The sequence below is a fragment of the Natator depressus genome, chromosome 7, assembly GCF_965152275.1.
Source record: "Natator depressus isolate rNatDep1 chromosome 7, rNatDep2.hap1, whole genome shotgun sequence".
In the NCBI taxonomy this organism is placed as follows: domain Eukaryota; kingdom Metazoa; phylum Chordata; order Testudines; family Cheloniidae; genus Natator; species Natator depressus.
This window is the reverse complement of record NC_134240.1, coordinates 75,401,663-75,427,209: the sequence shown is the minus strand read 5'-3', so window position 1 is coordinate 75,427,209 and position 25,547 is coordinate 75,401,663. Positions and strand designations below refer to the sequence as shown.

Here is a 25,547-nt window from a genome sequence, read left to right as displayed (position 1 = left end):
GTCACTCAATTCCGCGGAAAGACGAATAAGGGACAAGGCTTAGGGACCCTCTTAGCTGCAGAAGCCTTGGGAGGCTGTCACTTATCTGACCAGCAGATAGATAGTGAAAAGCACTCAAAAATCATGGTGCTGTAGGTCCCCTACTTATACCTCTGTACTCCTTTATTCTCTTTCTCCTTTCTATGCTAAATTGGGGCTGGTCTGTCGGGGTGACGCTAGCTCTCGCAAGAGTAGTTCACACTTGCAAGGGAGAAACAATAAGTTTCGACTACTGGACACTTCTTTTATCAGGGTAAATATTTTCCCACCTAGGATGTTGGTGTGTGTGCATCATGCTGTTTTAGTAGGGGCTAAGAGCCATGTCTGTCACAGCGCCTCTGCCTGCTGTGAGCCCAATTGTTGTATACGTTCCCAGAGGCACATTGTCGCAGCACACCTGTGTTTCTCTCAGCTTCAAAGGCTGTGCTGGAGTGCCCTGGTGTTTTGGCTCCCGTGTGTTTCCAGCAATGCTGGTCTGAGGGGGGGGGCTGGCTGTCTGGCTACAATAGTGCTGTAACGAATGATGAATTGACATTGTCTCATAATGCTTTGATGGTATTTGGCTGAAACGCTTTTCAAGTCACAATCTTTACACGCAAATGGCAGCGGCTCCTGTACTTCCTCCCACTGCACTGTCTGATGAGGCCCAAATCTGGGAACAAAACAAAAAAAAATGGGGTGGGGGGGCACGGGGTGTGTCTCAAGGAGAAAGTGTAGATGAGAAGAGTGCTCCCAGTCTTTGTTTAGTCACATTGACCTCTATGCAAAATCTATCTCCTGCTTCTGTCACTCCTGGCCTTTTACTCCACTCGTATTCCACATATCCTCCATAGAAAAATACTAAATCAGACACTCCTCTGCTTTTACCCTTCATATAGTTATTTTACCACTCCCTGTCTCCTCTCCAACCACTTTCCTCTCAGATTCTGACACCTGGCTTTGCCTCATCACCCTCTCCCTCATCCTTAGCGACTTCAGCTTTCCCTTCTGTGTCCTGTCACGTTCTTGTTTGGTGCTTGACGCTGGTCCAACTCTTCCATAGTTCAGACTGGCCATTCACTCAACCTTGTTTTTGCTAAACATTGCTTGTTCTCTGATCTTTCCCTCCCCAAGTTCCCTGTAGTCACCCTCTCCCCCTCCCCCCCAAATCACCTAGTAATATTTCCCACTTGCTTTCATCTCTTCTCATCCCTTCTGTGTCCTCCAATCCATCCATAGCAGCTGATCGAAACAGTAGGTGGATCTCTCACTCTGCTTTTAGGAGAGAAGCATTCCTACACGTAGCCCTTAACCTTAGCTTCTGGAGGACCTCTAGATTTCTGGACTGGTACCAAGCCCTATGCCTTTACAAGTAGGGCTTGTCAAAATCTTTGCAACTTTGGTTATGAATAAAATTTCTATGAAGACTCTCTGAACAATTACCAGAGTGAAAACTTGTGGGGTTTAGTTGCCAAAAAGAAAAACTTCTCAATGTTGTGGGGCTTTTTGGTGTGTTTTGTTGACAAAAAGGAAACCTCCCAATTTTATGACCAGTTCTAGTTGTAAGATTACCAGTTTAGCACCTTTTACTTTTTGGCTTGATATCTAGGCACAGTCTCCATGCACTCACTAGCATAGCACCAATTCTAGCTTGTTGGGGTGATAAAGCACAGGGCTTGGTAAATTTAAAGACTTTTGGGTTCAATACGGCACATTTAATTTGGGATAAAACAATCTTTAATGTTTCCCATGGATCCCTTTTTAATTGCCTCCAAACTATACACTGTAGTGGTGATCTCCTCCTAACACCATTTGTCTTCAACACAAATTGATAGTTTAAAAAAAAAAAAAAAAAGTCAAAGGCCAAGAGAGATTCTTAATCCTGTTTACTCAGTAGAACAACTTTACAATAGTTGTATCATCTCTAGGAATATGTTCCTGGATCTGATTTGTTAACTAGATTCTTTTTATAAAACATGCAAATTTGCAGGTGTGTCATGGCTATACTACTCAGCAGCAATATCTGAAAAGGAGTATTTTGTTCTTAAGCTACTTAAAAATTAGAGCTAAATCAATATCTTCCATGAATTTTAGAGTTTGAACTCTAGACCTGAACCAAGATTCACATTTCACAATTAATCTTTGAAGAATGGCCAAACTGAATTCTAGTCTCAAAATCCCTCTCAAAATCCTAAACTGGCAAATACGGACCCTTTCACAGTCCAAGCTGGCCTTTTAGGAGGAGTTCAAAGTCCAACACTGACCTGTTCCTGGTTCAGCCCAGAACAGAGCATTGTAATTCCCATAGCATGTGGGAACTGTAAGCCTAAGAACAAGGTCTCCTGAGAAATAAAGTGGAATGGACACAGGCTTTTTCTTCTCTGTATGTGAAGAAACTGGACAAAAGCAGTGTTGGGGCTCCTAGCTGAGGGAGTGGCATAGGATGGACTGTGGGGAAAAGAAGTTTGGGAGGGTATGTTTATGCACTAATAGCACAAGCCTGGCATGGACTTTGGGCACATACTCGACAGAAGTAGGAGCGTAAGGTCTGATCTACACTATTAAAAATTAGATCAACTTAGCTATGTTGCTCAGAGCTGTGAAAAATTTTGCACCCTGAGCACTGTAGTTAGGCCTATCTAACCCCTGGTATAGACGTGACTAGAATTGTTCCATCAACTTCGTACCGCCTGAAGGTGATGGAAAAACTTTCTACATCGATGGAAGAGTTCAGTATGCTACTGTGTAAACATGGCTTAGTCTAGACAGGAGTATGCTCTGTGTTAGAGAAAGGGCCGCTTGTGTGGGCTGAACCATGCCCCAGCATGTGAAGGTTTTGGTGTTTGGATGGACTCTTTGAGCCCTCACAATCTGCAGAGAAGAATGTGGCCCAGGCACTGAGGACCTGGGTGAAAGACTTCTTTGTCTGAGGTAATTTTGGCTTGTCTGTCATATTCTGGACTTCCCTGCCCTCCAGAAGGGGAGGGGCTTAGTTTGGCCAGAGGACTAAACTACCCAGAGTGAGGAAACTGAAGCATGGCAGTGTCCTGATAGTGAGAGGTAACAGGTCCCCCCTCAAATCCATATGTTGTTCAATCCTGAAGTTTTTCTAAGACAAAGTTCTCAGAATTCAAGGGGAGTTTTACCGCAGGTAGACAGGAATTAGGCACTGGAACTAAGCCCCAATATGTACATTCGTATGTTTAAATCACATTTGAATAATCAATGTGCTTTCTGATTTGCCAAACAAAAGAGTGGTGTGTGTATTTGTACTTAATTCCCAAGAGTTAGTGAATTTCTTGTTGAAATATTAATATTTAGTGGAATCAGGAGTTGGTTTAGCACAGTGCATGAAGCTGAATTAGCTCTAGTGCTTATGTAAATGCCCATACCGTCTCAAATACTTTATGGGGAAAAATGTACAGTTCCTTCAGGAAACAAAATTACCATGGCACTAATGAATCCCTTGATTTTAATTAAATGATTCAGAGAATTATCTTCTTGTAGATAAACCATAAGTTCAAATACTACTTGAAAAAATATGATACTGTTACTGGGATTTCTGCATGTTTCCATTATGTTTAACGATAACTTTATTACATCCATTATTAATATAATGCAGCTTCAGAGGATGCATTGGAACACAGATTTTTTTTCCTCATGCCACTTTTAGACTGTGTCCTGCATTATGGTGCTTCCATGGAAGTTAAGTATGATTTGACAAGGTTGCACAGGGTTGTTATCCTATGGACCCTCACAGAAAGATGTGTAATATGACTTTAGTGAGAAAAATTTGAAATCACTTTTTAAAACATTAAAAACTTAGCGGTGGTGGCTTTCTATATTTTGTCCTTTTAACAGTATTTTCATGAACAAGTTGGTCAGTGCCAGGCCCCTGCTAACAGGTTCCCACTACTTATTTCTTTGTACTACTGCAGTGCATAAAGGCCACCGATTGAGGATCAGGGCTCCTTTATGCTAAGCATATGCATGCCTGTAATTAAAATATAGTCCTGGTCATCAAGAGCTTTTTAACCGAGATCATGTCCTAGAATATGTTGGAGAACTGGATAAAATCACTTGCTTTGAAAAATTCTCCAGACCACAAGAATGGGATTCGTGGATAACTGATCAATAGATCATAGTCTGAGCACTACTAAATTTAATCTATTTACTTTTCTCCTGTTTAGAATTCCTTTCAGTCCTTTGGCTCATGAAAAACAAATGCTTTGTAATGCACTCCTGCTGTATTTGCTCCAGAACTATGAGATGCTATTTGCAGACTCTGACAGCCATTTGTCACACACACAAGGAGACAACACTGAGGTAGGAAGATGATGATTGATTCTAACAGATAATCAAAGGTGCTTCATTAGGTTGTAATGTATTTCTACCTTAGGCTTGTATATTCAAGCAGTAATAAATCACTATAGCTATACCCTGACAAAGTGAATATCAGTTGCATGTCTAATCTACAAGGGAGACTTTATATGTTTATTTTCTAAAGAATGTAAATGAGAGTTAAAGCTCAAGAATAAAATCACCACATTTTTCTACTTGAAATATCCTATAGCAGCATTTCCTTGCCCACAGAATTTTCATAGGTAACTCTTTTCATTTATCTCCTATACAGTGATGACAAGCAAAGGCAGAAGAGTAAAAATGCCTTTTCAGAAGCTATTGAGTAAAGACTCACTTTGACTGTCCTTAGGCATGCACTGCTATAGAATAATATTGGTTCTTCAATGTCTCCTTGTTGCATTGTGTTTGTCAAAACAGTTATGATTTTGCACTTAGTATGGATGACTTTCCTTCTATAATAGTACTGGTCTATGTGGGTAGTTTTTTTCAAGTTCCTTCCATTATGTATTGTTGCTGTTCAATATAGATCTTTTTAGAAATCCGTTCTAGGAGGGTAGAGTAGCCCAAGGTGTTAACATAGTGGTGAGATCTAGGTTCATAACCTAATGTTAAATCATGAAATTACTATACAGCGTGACACATCTGGCTGCTCTGGGCTGGTTTGCCAGGGGTTTTGCAGATGAGGACTGAATCTTGCAATATAAGATGTGCCACACTATGAGAGAGGTGCTGTCCAAGAGGTCTGCATTGTGTCAGGCTCTAGGCACTGCTAGTGATTCCTCACTTTCCTGAGCTCCAGCCATTGCTGGTATTGAGGGATGGGGGTGGAGGGAGGGCTAGAGCGAGGGAACCTAGCAGACTTTTACTTTAAAGCTAATATTTACATCATTTTTCACATGTATTGTACAGTCCATCTCAGCACTGGAAGCATTAACTCTCTGCAACTATCTGGGAATAATGTCACAGGGCATGTTAATTACTTGCTGGGGACAAAGGAAAGGTGAATAATAACATTTTAAGTTCTGTGTTTCCACTCTGTAGGACCTGGGTCTTAAGACCTCAAAATAGAATTGTTGCAGTCCAACATGCAGTACTCTTAGGCCCCAGCCTGATCCTGCCAAACTTCACTCCTGAAAGTAGCCCTTATTTACATTGCATTTCATTTCATCAACGTCAGTTGGGAATTCTTGCGTGAATTTGTACGGGATGCAGCATTAGGCTAATAGCTGCCTAGTTGTCTGCCTCTACCAACCAAAAGTGTCAAGAAGATAGGAAGTGCCAGCAATCAAAGCAAATCTGCAGTGAAAACACATAAGAAACAAGAGGCACTATAAAAGGCAGCTCTTTTGCTTTGAAAGTTGATTTCTCACCCCACCCCCCCTAAAATGTCTAGCAGTCACTTCAGTCTGTCTAAGATTGTGATGACAGGGAAGTAGGTCCACTGAAAGATCCTTTTGAGTTCTTTAATGAGACCCCAAAATAGGGCACAGCTGTAGGGTTCTCTCACTCTGTCTGAGGTGAGCCTCTCAAGGAAAGTGTGTGTTGGGAGTGGACAGAGTTTGTTCTGTGGGTGATCTAACTTTGTTCTCGTAAGTTATGGCAGGAGCATGTAGAGTTTTGGATACGCATCCCTTCATATATTATTTGTCTAAATAACTGCTTAAAGTTCTTTAGACCTAAAACCAAACCCGGTAAAAGTCCATGCACAGGTTTCATCAAAACACTAATCGGCAAACCAGGTACATTCCTTGGAATGGAACTTAACTTTCATACCTTCTCTTGCAGAAAGGATTTCTAATGCAGACTCTTTCCTTACACCAGTTACTGTCATAGAGGTTTACACCAAAAGAAGGGGAGGGTGTGGTGTGGTGTGGTGTGGTGTGGTGGGGAAGGGGTTTGTCCGCTCAAGGTGATGCTGCTAGTGTTTCTTTACATACCTATATTAATAGAGTTTTAACGAACTCCTACCACCCAGAAATTCCAGATATAGGCATAGCTTTCTCCAGGCCCTGATGAAAAATCTGAGATAAGTAAAAAGGACTTGTCACTCTTTGCCTGGAAAAGTACTTAAGTATGCTATCCAATCCTATAACACCCTTCCTCCAGAGGAGTTCTGTGTGGGCAAAAGACTCCTGCAGAGTTCCAGGGAACTGGTGCAATTGGGACTGTCTGGAACTGGAGGGAATGACATGTGAATCCAAGTGCTCTCCCACCACAGGCTCTGAAGAACTGATGCATAGAGATGACAATATTTTTAAAATCTGAAGAAACTTTAAATAATCCAATTTAAACAAAACATGTAGTCACAAGTATCACTAAACATTTCTGACCATTTCTGTTCACTGTGGTTGCCTGCAGGCATGGTGACGGTGTTGCATTACAATGTGCTGCCTGGATTGCATGGGCACTGAGTATAGGAAGCCAGAGCTTTATAATCTTCGTCAACACTCACAAGCTGCAGAGATACTGAGAAGTCACTTCCTCTTCCTCACAATATTTTAGAAAAGAGACTGGACACTTAAGTGTTTATTTAACCTGAGGCCTTTCAAGCCATGTCTTTGTTTTACCATATAGCATATCACTAGCTGCATGGGATGGACAAGATTAATTTAATTTCACTAGGTAGAGTAGCTACCAACCCAACCTTGTTACAGCACTTTGTCATGCTCCTTTGCCCCCACTTCTCTGTGGGTGTCAGATTTTACTGAAATCTCTTTCCTACCCACTGCTGCCCTTGACCTGTCTAGAATACATCTCAAAAATCTAAATGAAGAGGTGAATTGCCAGGCTTGCTTGCTCTCCCCATCTCTGTACAACAGCCACAGAGATTCCTCCCCCAAAATAGTGTCAGTTGCTTTGGCTAGCTGGCAAGTATAAAACTGAGCAGAAATGTGACCTGTGTGTCTTGGTCTGTCTTTCTGCATTCAGGAAAGGGAGCAATTGGAGGGAATGACTACAGCACTAGTAACAGGTTTCCTGGCCAGATTTTTCTCTTATCTTCCTTCTTATATATGTTTGGCCTCCTTTATCCTATGCTGGTAGAGTTGAATGTTGAGGGGACTGCATGCTGAGTTGGTCAAACCTCACTCATCGCTGTCGCAATTCCAGAACTCATTACATGCCTTCTAGGAGACTATATGGAATATGATGATTCGAGCTGGTCAGAACGTTTTTGACAATATTTCACAGGGATGTATTGGTTTCAACAAAGTTTGGTCAGGAAGGCTTTTTGTGGTCCAGAACTCTGGTCAGAGACTGAAAACCTGAGCTGCTTGATCCAAGAACAGACATTTTGACATCATTCATTTATTTCATCCACTTCAGGAAAATGTCCAAAAGGTGTTTTCCTTCCAGTGCAGAATAAAACAAATGTCAAAACCTCAAAAATTGCCATGAAACAAAAGCTTCAACAATGAATCTGACATACTGCTGTGCCACCAGTCCCGTGGCAAGTTAAATACTCCTTTAACTACAAAATGGCTTTGAAAAAAGTGTCTCAATCTTCCAGTGGATTGAATTTGTGGAGCTTGGACTCAAAACGCTTTTGCCTATGTCTCTAGACTTGGAAAGAGGACCTCAGTGCTATTCCTATTGACAGCTATTAGAAATGCTCTGTTAGTTTAAATGGCTAGAGATCCTGATCTTGAATGAATGACCTCTGTATTAATGCTAATATACACCACCATGGGCTGCAAAGCAACCCACTAAATATTTTCATAGGGACAGCTGATGTGGTGTTAAGGGACTTAATTGCACAAGCAGTGATTTTTTTTGTGGGGGTGGGGGGCAGGGAGGAGCGAAAGTAAATTCTAGATGTGTATTTCCTCTCACAGATTCATTAACATAATTGAAACCAGGAATCATTTAACACTGATTAATTTTGTGTTCTGCCTCAACCAAACCACCAGATACAAAAGCCCTGAATTTTGGGGAAGGTTTGATCCTGAGCTGGATCCAAATTTTTTGGCCCAGTTCCATCTCTAAGCTTGGTTCAGAACCATACCTGTTGAAGTGAACAGAGTTCTTTCTTTGCCTATTGCCCAGGCACCAGGTGTTCGGTGGTATTGTGACCAGGGTAGGCCAGGCTGCAGAAGTTGCTCTGGAGGTGCTGCTGGTGGTGGTGATCTTTCAGAAGATTGGATCTGGTGTCCCCCATGAAGCTCTTAGATCTGTCTGAGGCTTCCTTCAATTTATGAGGCACTAAAACAGCATTAATTGGCAATGGCTGCAGTGTGAGATAATGGAAAGGAAATATTGTTTTGTTTACACTTTTTTTCAATGGATGTCTGCATGCTGCAGAATCCGCTGCAGCTTTGTGTTCCAATCCAGTTTCAGAGTGGGACAGGAAATTTCTCTTTCTCTCTCTCATTGACTTCCTTTATATTTGTCCATTCTTTGACTTATTTCAGGTTAAGGAAAACATTTAGTCCACTGGGGGAGGGGAAATGTATCAGTGAAACCTATATGGAGGAAAAGTCCTTTGCTTATGCAGATCTATGGGGCACTGGGTCTGTGTTTGTTTGTTTGTTTTTTCAAAGGTAGGAATATGTTTCAGGTAAATAATACTTTAGCTTGTGCAAGTGAGATTCAGACAGTAACCTGAATGTGTTGTCTTGCTTGGACATTTAAAATAAAAACTAATGCCTAATTTGTTCTTTCTCTCTGGGTGGAAAGGAGGGGAAAAACTCAGCCAATCCTTGCGGAGTGTGTGTGTGACGGGGAGGTGCCAGTTCGGTGGATTTATTCCTACTGTGCCCCTGGAACCTACAGCTGACCATCCTGTATGGTGGGGTTGTGCATTCTGGAAAGGGGCAGTGCTAAAGAGCAAGGTGATTGGTGAGGGAAGACAAAAAGGTGACAAACTCCTTGAAATCCCCCCAACTAAATTCATATTCACTTCATCAGTACTAACATAGGTGCTCTCCCACTCTTGAGGAGGACTGTTGGGTTTCTCCCTCCTCAAAACATGATGTTGGAGGATGAGAAGGAAATGCATGCTGATACAAACTGCTCTGGGAGGAACAAGAGTGGGGAAGTCTTGGATATTGGGTTTCATTTCATAGTATGTGCTTCACTTCATAAGCATGTATATTCCCCAAGCACAAAAAGGGCAAATTGTTCAAAATGGAATCTTGTAATTTTGTAAGTAAAATACTACAAAACTGATCAAATACATCAGACCAATAACTAATTAGGCTGACCACTTTTGTATCTGTCCTTTAAATGGTGATACAAAACACTGATAGAAAACGGGAATGAAAGATCCCTATGCAGGTCTGTCCTTCGGGGGACAGATTTCTGAACAGGACTTCTTAAAATATAGACATTTTAGTCAAATTTGGGGAGATTAAGGGCTATGTTGTGGCTATTGGTGCTGCAGAGGGGGTTGAGAAATTGAGGCTCTTCCATTTTCATTTTTAATTTTGTTTAATATTTCCCAGGACTTTATCAGTGTTTATTACAAAAATTAAAACAATGAAAGTTGGTCCAAAAATTAACTTTGCAGTTTTATGGGTAAATATCACTCTTTTCTCCTGTTTTGTTTTGTTGTTTAAACTTTCAAAAAACCCCTTATGTTCTGAAATGTAGTCAGACACAGTCTTTGTTGTTCGACTTTGCTTCTGGAAACTCTATCTTGGTGATTACAGGCCAGTAAGCCTAACTTCAGCACCAGGCAAATTGGTTGAAACTATAGTAAAGAACAGAATTATCAGTCACACAAATGAACACACTATGTTAGGGAAGAATCAACATGGCTTTTGTAAAGGAAAAATCTATGCCTCACCAATCTGTTAGAATGCTTTGAGGGTGTCAACAAGCATGTGGACAAGGATGATCCAGTGAATATAGTGTACTTGGACTTTCAAAAAGCCTTTGACAAAGTCCCACACCAGGTGACGTAACTGCCATCTCTCCTTCCAGGGCAAGCAATCAGGTCTGGGGTGTTCCAACACTTCAAAAAATTTGGGTGATAATTAGTGTAAAAACCCAGTCAATGGCTTTTGTAAAACCCAGGGGTTGTGTGTGTAAAAACAAAAATGAAGGCACTTAGGTATATTAGAATCCTGGAATGAAACTGACAGTTTTCTTCCACTTGGTGTCAGCATAATGTTCTTTATCTGTCCTAAGCTATTAATTGCATGTTAGCTTCAGATGGATCTTAAAATGTCAGTTGTGGTTCTGAATACCTGACTGAAATGATGCTGACTATATTTGCTCCTCATTTCATGTACTTTATATACTACAAATAACCCTTTTTTTTTTTCACCTCACCGCCAACGATACCAGAGTCTTACTGAATGGTGATTAGAGCTGTGCAAATAACTGACTTCATTTCTCTAGCAATTCTGAAAAAGTGAGAATTTCAGTTCAACCCGAACTGAAACCAGTTCTGTTTTGTTTTTTTTGGAAAATCAGAAAATTTAGTTTCATTTTGGATCAAACAAAGTGTTTGTTTCACTTGACATTAAATGTTTCATGTTTGGAAATTTTTAATAAGTGTAAAGGAAACGAAAGGGCTGGACTCTCCACCATCAAAAGTGGCGGTACTCTCTTCTATAGCTCAGTGTTATGGCATTCACCTGGGATGTGGGAGACCCAGGGTCAAATCCCCACTCTGAAGCAGGGATTTGAATCCAGGTCCCCGCTCACTAACAACCGGGCTATAGGGTATTCTGGTGTGGTCTTTCTCGATCTCTCCTACTGTGCAGAAATAAGCATTGGGCCAGAGAGAATGACTATAGACCAGCCGTAGGGATACTCATCTTGGAGGGTAAACACCTGGGTTCCTGAACAGGGATTTGAACCTTTGTCTCCTGTATCCCAGACAAGTTCCATAACCACTGGGCTATTGAGTATAAGGTGCTGCTACTACCACTGTTTCCCTGAATGCTGCATAAATCCCTTTGTGAATCTAGTCTGAATAATTGTAACAGTTAGGTGAGAAATATCACAATAGTTCATTTTGATACTACCCTTTTTTCCCCCCCTGAAACAATTCACCATAACTTGACACCCCCCCCCCTCATTTTTCAGAGCGTGTACGTGTGTGACAAATTTCATCCAGTTCTCTGGTGGTGATGCATTATCTTTCCAACAGTTACAAAATACGAGTTCTGCCACTTTATACCAGGGTCATTACCCCTTGATTTTATGTACTTTCTGTGATGGGTTCCCCCCCCCAGGATGCCACCTGGAACTGGGGTACCACTGAGCCCTCTGACCCACCAGACTGGGCTCCCTCTCACACTGTGCTGCTGTGACAAGTTGCAAAGCCCTCCGAGCTTGACTTTCCCCAGCATTCACAATAGTGAGTTTTAATAGATACACCAGGAATGTGCATCCTCACGTCTGAAGGTTGAATTCATGGCCCATCCTGTTCCTTGCTGTCTATACAATTACTAGTCCTGTCCTAGATGTTTCTTTGCCCTCACTCCAGATTACATTCAGAAGAAAATCCCAATGCAGTGACCTCTATTTCAGTTGCCCATCTGTCTCTCATGTTACTGAAACTTAACTCTTCCTCTCATTTGAAATTTCATTTGAATCCTGCTCTTCGCTATATGCCTGATGGTGGTCCTGAAAGAGTCCAGACGATCTGAGTCTAGCGGATGAGCTCCTCAAATCACTTGGATTTTGAGACAGCTCTTCAGCATGTGACTTTTAACAGGTTCAATAAAGAAATATATACAGACAGATTTAAAAAGGATTGGTAAACTTCTGCCAGTTCATTATGATTTCTTTATAGCCTATTGCCTGCAGTACAAATCTTTCTTTGGGTGTAGATTGTCTGTTCTGTCTGACTGCTTAAAACAGATAAATATTCCAGATTAACTGAGAGTGAGAGGAATCCCTTACTTTTTCTGACAGTGGCATGGTTACTGTAACTAATGACTGGCATTTTGTGTACATGCATGCCGCTGGACAGCTGCCATGCCCTACCTCCTCCAATGATCCTGTGAAATAGTTGCAACTAAAGGGTTTTTGTTAATACAGTTTCACAATTTTTCTCCTGCCACAAGCACAAAGGTCCCTTTTCACAAGTTAATGGCTATGAACTTTGCAAAGTTTTGTCAGTCACCACATCAGTGGCAATGACCATTGTACTCCTGCATGAAGTAAGCCAGTGGAGATTCTTACGAACATATTAGTGTTCTGAGGCTCAGCTTGGCAGCTGAAGCAGTGTCTGTTTTGATTTGTTCTCCACTTCAAGGCAAAATGGACCGTGTGCGCTCCCAAAACTTAAACCACTCTGAGTTTGAATTTCTGTCAAATAGCTCATGACAGCTCTGGAAATGTAAACAATAACTACCAAAATTCAGCGATCAGGTATTAATATGCTGCAAATACAAAGAGTCCTAGACAGCACATGAGGAATGGTAAAAGGCTAGGGTAAAGAAAGAGGAGGAACTTATTTGTTTCTCCCAGGAACACAAGTAGAGTAGCCCTACAGCTGCTGATTCCTGGGTTGTGAAGTGCAGCTTTAGTGTTGCTGATTCATTGAAACATTCTTGCTTTCTTTTCTTGTATAGTAAGGTCTTTCTTCACTCTTTCCTAGACTTATTTTTCCCAAACAAACATGCCTATGAAAATGACCTTCTAGAGGTGTTGGATAAAACAACACAAACTTCCAGACGCCCTTTAATAGAATTTAGGAAGGAAATGTGTTTCCCACTGAACAAAACAAACTCATTAGGCCATGATAACTTAAATACACACAAAAGATGGAAACATCTGACATTAAGGTTCTGCCAACAGCTTTAATTCTGACCTTTAATTTCAGATGGCCATCCACATAATGAGTATTCTAAGTAGTACAAACACTTCAGAAACTTTTCATCTAGGTGATTAGAAATGAAAATGTATCACATTTTGCTATATGCTGGCTACTGTCTCTCTCTCATCAGTAATGAAGACTCAACCTGTTTAAGAATAGTGATTTGACCTCTGAGTATGTGTAGAGAGGATGGTTTCAAGGGTGCTAATTTGGACTGTACCTTACCAGAGAAATATGAAGGTGAATGAGTTAGAAACAGTGCAGTTGCCAGGGAATGATCTAGACTAAGCAAGTTCTAATACGCCTACTGGAACACTAAACTGGGTACAGAGACATCATCTACCCCTATGTTAGAGATAAGAGAACCACGGCAGGAACATGGGCGGGCTTGACTCCTTAACTGATACCCAGATACTTGCCCTTGTATTTGTAAAGCACCTTCCATCTTGGCATGAGAGTGCTTTATAGAAACTAATGAAATGTGCCTTAAAACACCCATGTGAAGTAGTTATTATACCCTCTCTGCAAGAAAAGATTTGAGGCATAGAGGAGATGGTGTGAAATGGCAAAGGTCAGACACAATGAGCCATAAACTGAACCCAGATCTTCAGTTCTTGCTTTAGTCACCAGATGGTTGTTCCCCTGCTAAGAATTGAGATGCTGATTTGTGGACCACAGGGGGCCTGGGTCTTTGATCAGTATGTGGTCAGGTAGTGGCTTGTAGGTTGTCATGAAAAGTGAGAGGCGCAATATTAGACTATAGGATCTCTAGAGTATGTTGGAAGAGTAGATGGATTAGAGTAGAAGGGGCTGGAAGGTTAGACAGGGTCATAGTTAAGTGTGTTTGTGTAGAATGTAAACTCCATAGTTCCTGACTGTCAAATATTTTAGGATTTTTGCTCACCAAAACATTCTGATGCAGTTTTCTGTTTACAGTGTCAGAAATACACCTACTTTAAGGGACAGGAATATTTTGATACACCATTATGCCTAAAGGACTGTGGTGTTAATCCTATAGATTTACCACGGATGGCAAAACACAGAAAAATTACGATTTAGGACTCTCTATTTCTATCCTGTGTCTCAGCAATTGTATTTCTTAACTTTTTAATTCTATTTTAATGTTTTTGTCTGGGAATTAAATGAACAACTTTGAGATTCATAATCCTTTTCATCAGTCAGTGCACGGGAGCCATTTAACAATAATAAACAGTGAGCTGAACTTACATCAATAAGTATTGCTCCTGTAACTCAAAACCACAGGGCTTTTTATATAAGAAAGCCCTAACTTTTGCATATTTCACTGTGTGTCTTGCAAGAAATCCATCAAATTAATCCCTGAGAAGTGACAGATGAACAGAGTATTTTCTTTTCTAAATGCCTGACTTGCTTCTTTATTTGTGTTACAAGTCTGGCTTTCAACAGCCTTTATGTTCAATATAAGCAAACACATTCCCAGCTATTTACCCTCACATTTATATTCCATAATGGTTTAGATGCTTTACTAAGATGCCTGCAAGATAAATTTGTATTTGAAATAATATTAACAGTTTGTAGAACTGCTACAATGCAGTATCTAATTAATTGCCCTCTTTAACCATTAGACATGGCACACTAGTACATGTTCGAAGTTTTAAGCGAATTAAGAAAGTTTTGCTGTTGACAATTCAACAAACTGCTATGCACTAGATAATCAGTGAACTGCGTTTACCTTTCCCTTCACGTGCCCTTAGTAATTTTGGATATTACAGACAAAATAGGTTTTTTTCCCCCTCTCACTAGATCTAGAATGAGGAAACTTCTAGCAACTTCTCAATTACCAAGAGACTTGTCAGCTAAAACAATCTGTCTTTCGGTCTGCCTAAAATTTACTCTTAGCAACAGAAAGCTGCATTCCCCCTCACCCCCGCGAGCTTCTAATCAGCTGGAGTTATGAAGTGATGAATGTCTCATGTTTTCGGACCACAGACAGCATAAATGGATTGAGACTTAACTCCAATTCCATGTAATTATCATTCCTTATGAAGCCTGGTATGTTTTGCTAGGAACATGAAAATACAGTGCAGCTGAAATGAACCACACTCAAATAAACCTTCAGTAATATGCAGTGTCTAAAGCGAATCATTAGGGTTCTCCTATGTTCATAATGACCTACGAAGAAAAATTAAGAGGGATTTTTTTTAATGTCACAACAAACGTTGCTTTTGCTCTAATTTTATTTTAACACTTTGCTCTGACTTAAAGACTGAATTTTTAAAAAAACTTATTGCTGCTTTCTCCTCCAGCAGAAGCTGCTGTCTGCTGCATTTGTGTAAAGGAGGAAAGAAAGCAGCAGCAGCAGCTGAGACTGGATCAGCATCAAGGATCAAATAAATCTCTTGTATATCATTCATTGCAGCCTCTTCTGTGTATAAGTAGGAGAGGGCATTTTTGTATTAAACTGCTTCTCTTTAGAGGTTCGCCACTGCCAATATTACTAGAAAAGGCAACTTTTCAGACAAAGTAGGATATGGAAGGTCAGGTCATCAGACTGTGGAAAGGGAGGAAAGAACTCCACATCTTGGTTTCTTCAGACGAGTGAATTCTAATATAAGCAGCAGGATCCTTTTTGAAAACTAATTACAAGCTGTTTAGGGGAAAAATTCTAAGCTAAATTTGAAGTCTAATCTTAGTCCTGGATTAAAAAAAAGCTTTCCATGGCTGGCATGCCACCAGTGTGCTGAAGGCTTTAGGATCAATGGGGTATGTGTTTAAAGCCTCCAGTTGGGTTTTTTAATTTTTTTTGAAGTAAATTGAAATGGGGGGAGGGGGAAATCAGTGGGTAAATAGTAGGGTTAAAATTGTGCATATTAACTCTGTAACATCAGCCGACATATCAAGTAAATGCAGAGCTGAGGGTTGCAGTATCCTTAATTAACTTAACTGCTGCAACACATATGTAGTGAGCTGAATACTCAGTCTGGAGACTATTGAAATACCCTTATAGTATTTCCATTTCTTCTCTCTCTCTCTTCCCCCCCCCCCCCAATTCCTTTCAATTTTGTCACAATTCATTCTTCTCCCTCTTCTCTGAGCCTCTTTGGTAATAAGTAAAAAGTAAACTAGAGTTTTGGGAAGGAAAGGTTCTCTCCCCCGCCCCAATGGAAAACAATGGGCCAGAACTGCTCCATTGAAATCAGTGGCTCCACATTGTTTTGCACCAGTTGAAGATTTGACCCATTGCTTTTCACTTTAGTGCTCAAGAAAACTCAGATCCCCTATCTGCTGACCAGATATGGTACAAATTTTGCCACTTTTGAGTTCTGCTTTACATACTCTAACAGCAACTTGGGTGAATTTACAAAAAGCATCTGCAGAGTGACTCAGATTCAAGAATCTGCAATAGTTCCTGAAATAGCCAGAATATCAGCTGTGGAAGTCAATTGCCTTTTTTTAAAACACAACTTTTGTGGGTGGGTGGAAGAGAAGGTGAGCAGGGAATGGAAGAGTTCTGAGAGAAACAGGCAGAGTTCAAGCCAGTGACATTCCAGGTAATAGCAATTTATGAGGGCAAGCCTCAGATACTGAAACTAGAATGTCTTTTGCTCCTCTTGTGGTGGTCCTCTCATATAGCTTGAAATCCAATGGCATGCTGAGGAACTCAGCATCCCAATGGATTGAGCGCTTAGAGCCTGATCATAAGTCCACTGAAGTCAATTTGCTTTAGATCAAATTCTTTACAAATACAGGTGTGAATGCAACATTTTCTCAGAAGGCTGTTTGCACCAATAATTGCAAAGTGTTTTAAAACACCAACATAATTCCCCAGCTTCTCTCCATGTACCCAAGTCTGAAAACTACTCTTAAACAACTGAAATTGATAGTAGGAATGACCAATTCAGTCAAAGTTCTCCAGAAAGGGCAGATGTAGGAGAAGGGGAAGATCCAGTTGCACCTCCTTCCATTATTCATTAAAATCAGTTCACCAGTTTTATTCTTTATTCATAAATTAACTTTGAGATTCAAAGAAGCAAATTGAGCTGTTGGACACTGTCATTCTAGTGACCGCTATCCCAAAACTTACCATGATGTTTTATGAAAGGCAAATCTTGTTCTAAACTGGCAATGCCATTAATATCCAAGGGAAGGAGTACTTGTGGCACCTTAGAGACAAACCAATTTATTTGAGCATAAGCTTTCGTGAGCTACAGCTCACTTCATCGGATGCATACTGTGGAAAGTGTAGAAGATCTTTTTATATACACACAAAGCATGAAAAAATACCTCCTCCCACCCCACTCTCCTGCTGGTAATAGCTTATCTAAAGTGATCACTCTCCTTACAATGTGTATGATAATCAAGGTGGGCCATTTCCAGCACAAATCCAGGGTTTAACAAGAATGTCTGGGGGGGGGGGTAGGAAAAAACAAGGGGAAATAGGTTACCTTGCATAATGACTTAGCCACTCCCAGTCTCTATTCAAGCCTAAGTTAATTGTATCCAATTTGCAAATGAATTCCAATTCAACAGTTTCTCGCTGGAGTCTGGATTTGAAGTTTTTTTGTTGTAATATAGCAACTTTCATGTCTGTAATGGCGTGACCAGAGAGATTGAAGTGTTCTCCGACTGGTTTATGAATGTTACAATTCTTGACATCTGATTTGTGTCCATTTATTCTTTTACGTAGAGACTGTCCAGTTTGACCAATGTACATGGCAGAGGGGCATTGCTGGCACATGATGGCATATATCACATTGGTGGATGTGCAGGTGAACGAGCCTCTGATAGTGTGGCTGATGTTATTAGGCCCTGTGATGGTGTCCCCTGAATAGATATGTGGGCGCAGTTGGCAACGGGCTTTGTTGCAAGGATAGGTTCCTGGGTTAGTGGTTCTGTTGTGTGGTATGTGGTTGCTGGTGAGTATTTGCTTCAGGTTGGGGGGCTGTCTGTAGGCAAGGACTGGCCTGTCTCCCAAGATTTGTGAGAGTGTTGGGTCATCCTTCAGGATAGGTTGTAGATCCTTAATAATGTGTTGGAGGGGTTTTAGTTGGGGGCTGAAGGTGACGGCTAGTGGCGTTCTGTTGTTTTCTTTGTTAGGCCTGTCCTGTAGTAGGTGACGTGGGGGGTGTGTGTGAGAAAACCTGTATTTGTACTGGAAATGGCCCAACTTGATGATCATACACATTGTAAGGAGAGTGATCACTTTAGATAAGCTATTACCAGCAGGAGAGTGGGGTGGGAGGAGGTATTTTTTCATGCGGTGTGTGTATATATAAAGATCTTCTACACTTTCCACAGTATGCATCCGATGAAGTGAGCTGTAGCTCACGAAAGCTTATGCTCAGATAAATTGGTTAGTCTCTCAGGTGCCACAAGTACTCCTTTTCTTTTTGCGAATACAGACTAACACGGCTGTTACTCTGAAACCTGTCATTAATATCCAAGGTGCAATACAGCAGCGGGAGGACTTTGAAACATGGAGGTGATAGACCACTGAGTTATTAAGCTTGGGCCTAAACGGATGGATTGGATGGGGAGTGTAAGGATACTCTTCCTACATCTACCCTAGCTCCTGTTTCTGTTGTCGCTGGGCCTGCACCATCTGTTCCTGGTCTTGCTGCGTGGTCTTCTTAAATTTTAGCATCTGGATATTTTGAAGGGATTTGGGGGAGGGTCTTAATTTTCCTTCTTCCTTTTATTCACTTTTAATTTCTACATTTACATCTGTAACATTTTCTCTCCTACCACACTAATCACCCACACAATTAAAAAGGTTTCAGAGTAGCAGCTGTGATAGTCTGTATTCACAAAGAGAAAAGGAGTACTTGTGGCACCTTAGAGACTAACAAATATATTTGAGCATAAGTTTTCGTGAGCTACAGCTCACTTCATTGGATGCATCACTTCTCTTCCCCCCCCCCCCCCCCGATTGGCTCATATGACTTCTTTCCTTCCCAGGTTTGGGATTGAGGGCTAGATTCATAAGGACTTGATAGGCCTAATTTATGGTCTCTCTTGCTAAAGATTTACATCAGTGTAACTTTTCTAAGTCAATGGAGTTATGCTGATGTGAATAGAGAATTGGACTCATGGTCCTTGTGACAATGAGTTGACAATCTAAGCGATGGACAAAGATCAAGCAATAACACTCTAGGAAACATATAGGATGGTGTTAAATTACAACTTAATTTTTTTTAATAAAGGGAAGTTGATGTTAGCTTAGCATTTGTAGGTTTCCTGGCAGAAGTAGGCTTGAATTCCAGGAGATTGAATGAAGAGACAGTTAAAGAGATTTTAGTGTCTGTAGGTAGGAAGGAAAAGTAGAGGGGAAGAAGGAAACTAACTGGAGCAGCGAGGTTGGCCTCCTGCATGAAGCAAAGTGTGAGAGAGCTGGAATGAGAGAAGAAACAAGAGCAGAGACTGAAGTTGTACAGAGCCTTGATGTGAGGACAAGAATCATCCCTTTGATCCCACAGAAAAGATGGAGCTAATATCACAAATGCAGGCTTAGTGAGACGGCACAGCCTTTACACAAAAGCTGTTAGTAGAAACTTTTTAAAGGTGTATTGTGACCATTGATGGCAGCAGGAGTTGCATGCAGAGATGAAGGGTATTAAAAGATGGGCCAGCATGGGAAAACAGATTTTAAAAAAAGAACAGTTTCTAAAAAACAGTTTCCATTGCTATTAACTGTCCGTATTCTTTCTATTTGTGCAGAAGTACCTTCCATATAACAGGCTGAAACGGTAGTCTGGGGAGTTCTGTTGTAGTAACACAGTCAGTGTTGCTACAACATTTTATCCACTGATTTCTTGTGACACATCACATAATGCTTCACTGAGTTCTAGATAATGTCTTTTGACTTTCTATGTTTCCTCACTCTTTCCCCTGCCAAAAAAAAACCTCAACCAGATTTGTCTGACAAAACTTACTCTAATAAATGTTTATATCCTACCTTTTGACCTCAAATGATTGACTTACATGTCTTGTAGGGGTGAAAGTAACTTAAAGGACTTACCAGTATGCAAGGTGGCTGGGGTCCTGGGCAAGGTTGGTGGGGGGCAGCTCTGGGCCCCCGGAAGGGGTGTGGATTTGAGCAGAAGGGGCGGGGTTGGGGCCAGATTTCCCCAGCCAGCCCTTCAGTGCCGCCCGGCCTGCACCACCCGGGGCTCTGGTGGCGATTTAAAGGGCCTGGGGCTCTGGCTGCTTGGAGCCCTGGAGTAGCGGCAGCAGCTGCTGGGAGTGCTGGGGCTCCAGCGGCGATTTAAAGGGCCTGGGGCTCAGGCCGCTGCCGGAAGCCCTGGGCCCTTTTAAGTTGCTGGGCCCCGGGGCAGCTGCCCCTTTTGGCTCCCCCCCCCCATCAGTGGCCCTGCCGGTACAGTTGGCTGTGTACTGGTGGCCACTTTCTTACTGGTACGCTGTACCGGACCAGCTTACTTTCACTTCTGGTGTCTTGCCTAGGCAAGAGGGGCACACTTACGAGGTCATAGTTACCAGCTTTGCACCCTACCCCCCTCACTTTGGAAGAACTGGCACTATATTCTGGTACCTTGCCTGAGCTTAAAAATAATTTCTAAATTTCAGTGCGTGGTTCTGATAGCAGCTTACTGAGTTCCCTCATATTCCCTCAGTCTTGGGTTATTCTTCTCTGATGAATGAACATAGATCACTGCAATCAAACATAAATTTAATAGCATGGCTAGAATAAGTGGTTTCCCTCCTAATTTTAATCGATAACTCCTGCCCTCCCCTGTGTACTCAGTAATTATCTCTACTAGAGTGAAATACACTTACAAAGTAAACAACGTGCCTCTTAATTTTTTTTTGTCTCCTCCTCAGGATCCTGTGCCATTTAGAGATCTATGAAGTCATCTGTGACTTTAGAGATCTACTTTATTTTTAAACTTTCTCTCAACCCTTATGTTGTGGAAAGATTCTTCTGTGCCTACCCCCCTCCACGCTGCCAAGTGTTGCGTTCTTTTTTCAAACATCCTCCCCCCAAAATGAGGTGATTTTGCTAAAAAATGATTGATTCCTACTAGGAACTAGCATGCCAAGAAATGTTTTGTATGTAATTTATTTCAGAGATTTTTCTGCTGGAATAAACCTCTTAATGAGCTTCATTGTCTCCCTTGGTCCATTAGGTGCAGTCTATTTGCATGTGACTCTGTAAATCTTCCACTAGAGATCTAAATGGAAGAGACAGCATTCTGGAATATCCTATGGATTTGTGATGCTCTTGAAGGACTTTCAGAGTAGCAGCTGTGTTAGGCTGTATCCGCAAAAAGAACAGGAGTACTTGTGGCACCCTAGAGACTAACAAATTTATTAGAGCATAAGCTTTCGTGAGCTACAGCTCACTTCATTTGTGTCCATAAATCAATGAATGGGTTATACTTATCCACATACAGCAAGTAGCTTTTTCTTTGTGACAGAAATAAATGGATAATCTTTGATTTTTAGTAATTAATGACTTAATTTATCTTTACTGAACTGTTTTAGAACAATAGAAGAGAACATACAGAATGGGAGAAATGTGATTTCTCAGTCTCACACCTTTAGATCAAGTAAATTGTGTTGCTTCCAGAAGCCACAGGTACCAGAGTTTTGTAGGGGCATGTAAAGTGTTCCCACTGGAGCAAAGATAGCTGTAGCAATGCACTCGCTGTAGGGTGCCATACCTGAAACTCTCCTGTCTCTAAATGTGGAGTTCAAAATTGGGACCTCATTCTCCCCTGCAGGACACAACTCCCATTGAAATCAGTGGAGGTGCCTCTGTGGCAGAATGGGGCCGCTGATGCCATCTCAGTCCAGCAAAGCAGCAGTGAATAGTTTTCTCCCTCACCTTCCACACTGTGCATGAGGGTTGGAGCTGACTTAGTCTTTTTTGTATTTTCAACAAAAGTTGGACATATTGGGCAGCAATCAAATCCTCCATATGTTCAACACATTGACAGAAAACTATAAATTAACTTAATTTCCACATAGATTTCTTTCTGGTTCTGTTGGTTCGTCTCTGCTCTGTCCCATTTTCTTTTTCTTTCTTCAATTCATTTTCAGTTAAAGATTCTTATCTTTTATTCAACATCCTATTACATTTCTTCCTCAATTCTTCCATGTCTCTCTCCCTTTCATGGTGGTCAGTGTGCTTTCATTTAACTTTCTTCAATTTTATCCTCATCCAGCTGTCCAAGCCTTCCTTTAATGACAATAGAGCCATCTTTCTGAGTGCTGTTTTGGGGACAGTGGATTGAAGTTGTGGTTGGTTCTCGGTGCTGGTAGTGGTTTCTGTGTGGCCGTACCTTCCTGCAGGGAGGGTTCCGCCGTGTGGGATCTCTACAGGTGTGGTTCCTTTGGCTGTACAGGTGAAGGGAAGTCCATACATCTGAGAAATTCTGAAAACTATATGACTTGATGAGGAGCTGTAGAGAGTGCAGGAAATGCGTAAGAATGCAGAGAGTCTGGTGATGCTCTCTAGAGTAAAGCAGAAGGATGCCTAAATAAATGAATGAAAAATCAGCTTAAACAGTAAAAACCTACTTCAGGCCCTGAGTCTTGAATGCCTGTCTTTGGCTGACAAGTGCACAAATTCACTTGATAGCAGAAATAGCCTTGATTCTTTAAGAAAACAACTGCCATAGAGTAGAAGACAACTGTCTAAATTTTAGAGGGAGTTGCACCTTCAGAGTGTAAGTACTTGAATGAACATTCCTGAAGAAAAAGTTAAATGGCTTAGCTCAATTAGTTGCTTAGTTTGCGTTGTTAAATCTGGTTTGGACAGCACAAAACTGAGGAAGCTTTCCTCAAAAACAGCTGCCAGAAATATTGTAGCTAATTGTGACTAAGAGCTATAGGCAGTGATGAGCTTCCAAAAGCTAAAGAACCGGTTCCTTCACTCGCTTCGGGTCTTCGGCGGCACTTCAGCGGCAGGTCCTTCAGTCGCTCCGGGTCTTCGGCGGCACTGAAGGATGTGCCGCCAAAGTCCTGGAGCGAGTGAAGGACGTGCCACCGAAGACCCGAAGTGCCGCCGGGTGAGTAAAAATTTAAAAAGGGATTCTCGGGAGCCTCCCCAGCTGAGAGCTCAGGTGGGCCAGACAGGATGGTCCCGCAGGCCTGATGTGGCCCACGGGCTGGAGTTTGCCCACCCGTTTAACAACCAGTTCTAAACTGGCTTCAAAATTTAACAACTGTTTCGTGCGAACCGGCTCCAGCTCACCACTGGCTATAAGATCACAATCAAGACTCGAAAGTACTAACAGACCTCTGATACATGCAGAGGTCTGTTACTACTCGACTAAAGCGTATGACAGTAGGGGATGGCACTGTGAGTTTTACAAGTGTGTACCTTCAATTTGGAGCTGACAGGGGAGACTCCACCACCTTGTTTCTATTGTCCAGTTAGAGCTTGCCTCTTTTGTCAGTGTAACTTATATCGCTTAGGGGGATGGCTTTTTCACATGGCTTCCCTGAGCAGCTTAAGTTATACCAAAGTAAGCGCTAGTGTACACAAACTCCTTATGCCACTGAACTGGAATTTTTTGCCACCTATCGTTTGTGTAGAAGACAAAGGAGCAGCTAAAAAGGAAAGATTAGATGTTCAGGATGAGGTCCCAGCATTATGTTCCCAGATGCATGTTCAGTGCAGTATCCAAAGGAGGTGCAGGCTAGTGAAAGATTGCAGGAGAAAAAGGAAAGTGTGTGTGTGTGGGGGAAACAAAACCCACCACCACCCACAGATTCACTTCCACAGTATTTCTGTTGTGATTTTTTGTTCACAAGAATTTTCACAGAAAGCAAAAGTTTCAAATGTTCAGACAAATATATTTATGCAAGAATTCATGCGTCAAGTTCTAGCAAGGCCATCTTGATTTTTCTCCTAGTTATGAAAGCTTCAGTTATCTAGTCGGAGCAGAAACACCACTACCACACAGCACAAATAATGAAATCAACAAAAAGTTATGAACCACTCAGAAGCTGAATCATGTTAGCACAATAGGCCAGATTTTCAAAGGTATTTAAGCAACTAAAGATGCAGATAGGCACGCTTGAAAAATCCCATGAGCTGCCTAAATACCTTTGAAAATCTGGCCCATAGGATTTGAACAATTTGGAACAAAGAATCTGTGAAACTCAAAGTCTTGTCTTGTGTGTCAACTATCCATAAACAGAAAGCTAGTTAAAACCATTGTATCATTTGGTTTTCCCTGCAGGAACAGGGCCTAGTTTTCTCATGAAGCCTAGGACACTATCAGTGTTGCTAACTCTCAAATTAGCATCACAAGTTTCATTATATTTGGAGGTTTTCTTAAAGCCCCAGCTCCTGGATTCATGCGATTAAGTTAGAATCTTATTTTTCATTTTAAAAACACTAAAAAAGAAATGTCTAGCCCTTGTGGTTTCTGAGGCTTGAAAATGTGTCTTGAGTGTACCCTAAAGTCTCAAACCAGAAGACAAACAAAAATTAGTCAAATTTATTATCATTTAAAAAAAATCTCATGATTTTGAGGCCTGACTGTGATTTTTGAATGCTTAGGGTTGCAGATCCTGTTCTCTTTGCAAGAACTAAAGCCTATCTCCTATGGGCTAGGGATTAGTAGCATTGGAGCTAAGATTAGCTTTCTCTGTTAGGGCCTGATCTTGTGTCCTTTGAAGTCAGTGCAAACTCGCATTGGACTTGAGTGGTGCAGGATCAGACCCTTAGTTCACTAGTTTAAATTAGAAGACAATGCAATGAAAATCGTTTTCACTTAAATGATTCATTCTTTAATCTCACCAAGAGAACCCCCATGGTCTATACTGGGCAGATAAGGAGTTGATGCTCTTTACAGCACAAGCTTACTGTAATTACCAAGGTATTCAGCAGAAATGCACCTCCATACAGAGCCTTAATTCGGAGACTTCAATGAAGCAATGACAGTTTACACCACATGAGGATCTGCCTCAGATCAGTGCCCCTTTAAAAATAAAGTAAAATAAAAACACAACACACAATCTAACCAATTCTTGTGGCTATTCTGATTACATAAATTTTTTTTACATTTGATGTTTTCCAAACAGAGCAACACATCAGCAATGGTGCAATTATTTACGGATGAGTTTAATTGACTGAAAAGGGAGATTTGACACATATGAAAAAGTAATATGGGAAGAATGCTGACATCATGTTAGATTATTAATTCAACTCATTAGTCTGCAACATGCTCGTATCTGCCAGGCCATGGTTAACAGACAGTTTATGAAACTCGGAATGCAATTAAGTTTCAGAGGAAGCACAGTTGGAGGCTGTGGCAGTTTCTATAGCAACCCAAAGGCTCAGGACTAGGAACAGGAGATTAATTTAAAGACCAGATAAGTACATAAGTACAGCTCTCATCTACCATTTTCTTTACCTCCAAACATGCAACATATTATA

The 25,547-nt window shown here is 41.2% G+C and overlaps 1 protein-coding gene across 1 annotated transcript in view; it reads left to right on the top strand.

Annotated features, from left to right (window-relative positions):
• The window catches only part of FAM13C (family with sequence similarity 13 member C), a 227,882-nt gene that overhangs the window by 23,841 nt on the left and 178,494 nt on the right, over window positions 1-25,547 (top strand). Inside the window, exon 5 of the mRNA XM_074958796.1 lies at window positions 4,209-4,344. Coding sequence (XP_074814897.1) covers window positions 4,209-4,344 — 136 coding nt within the window. The remainder of the gene's footprint in view (window positions 1-4,208; window positions 4,345-25,547) is intronic.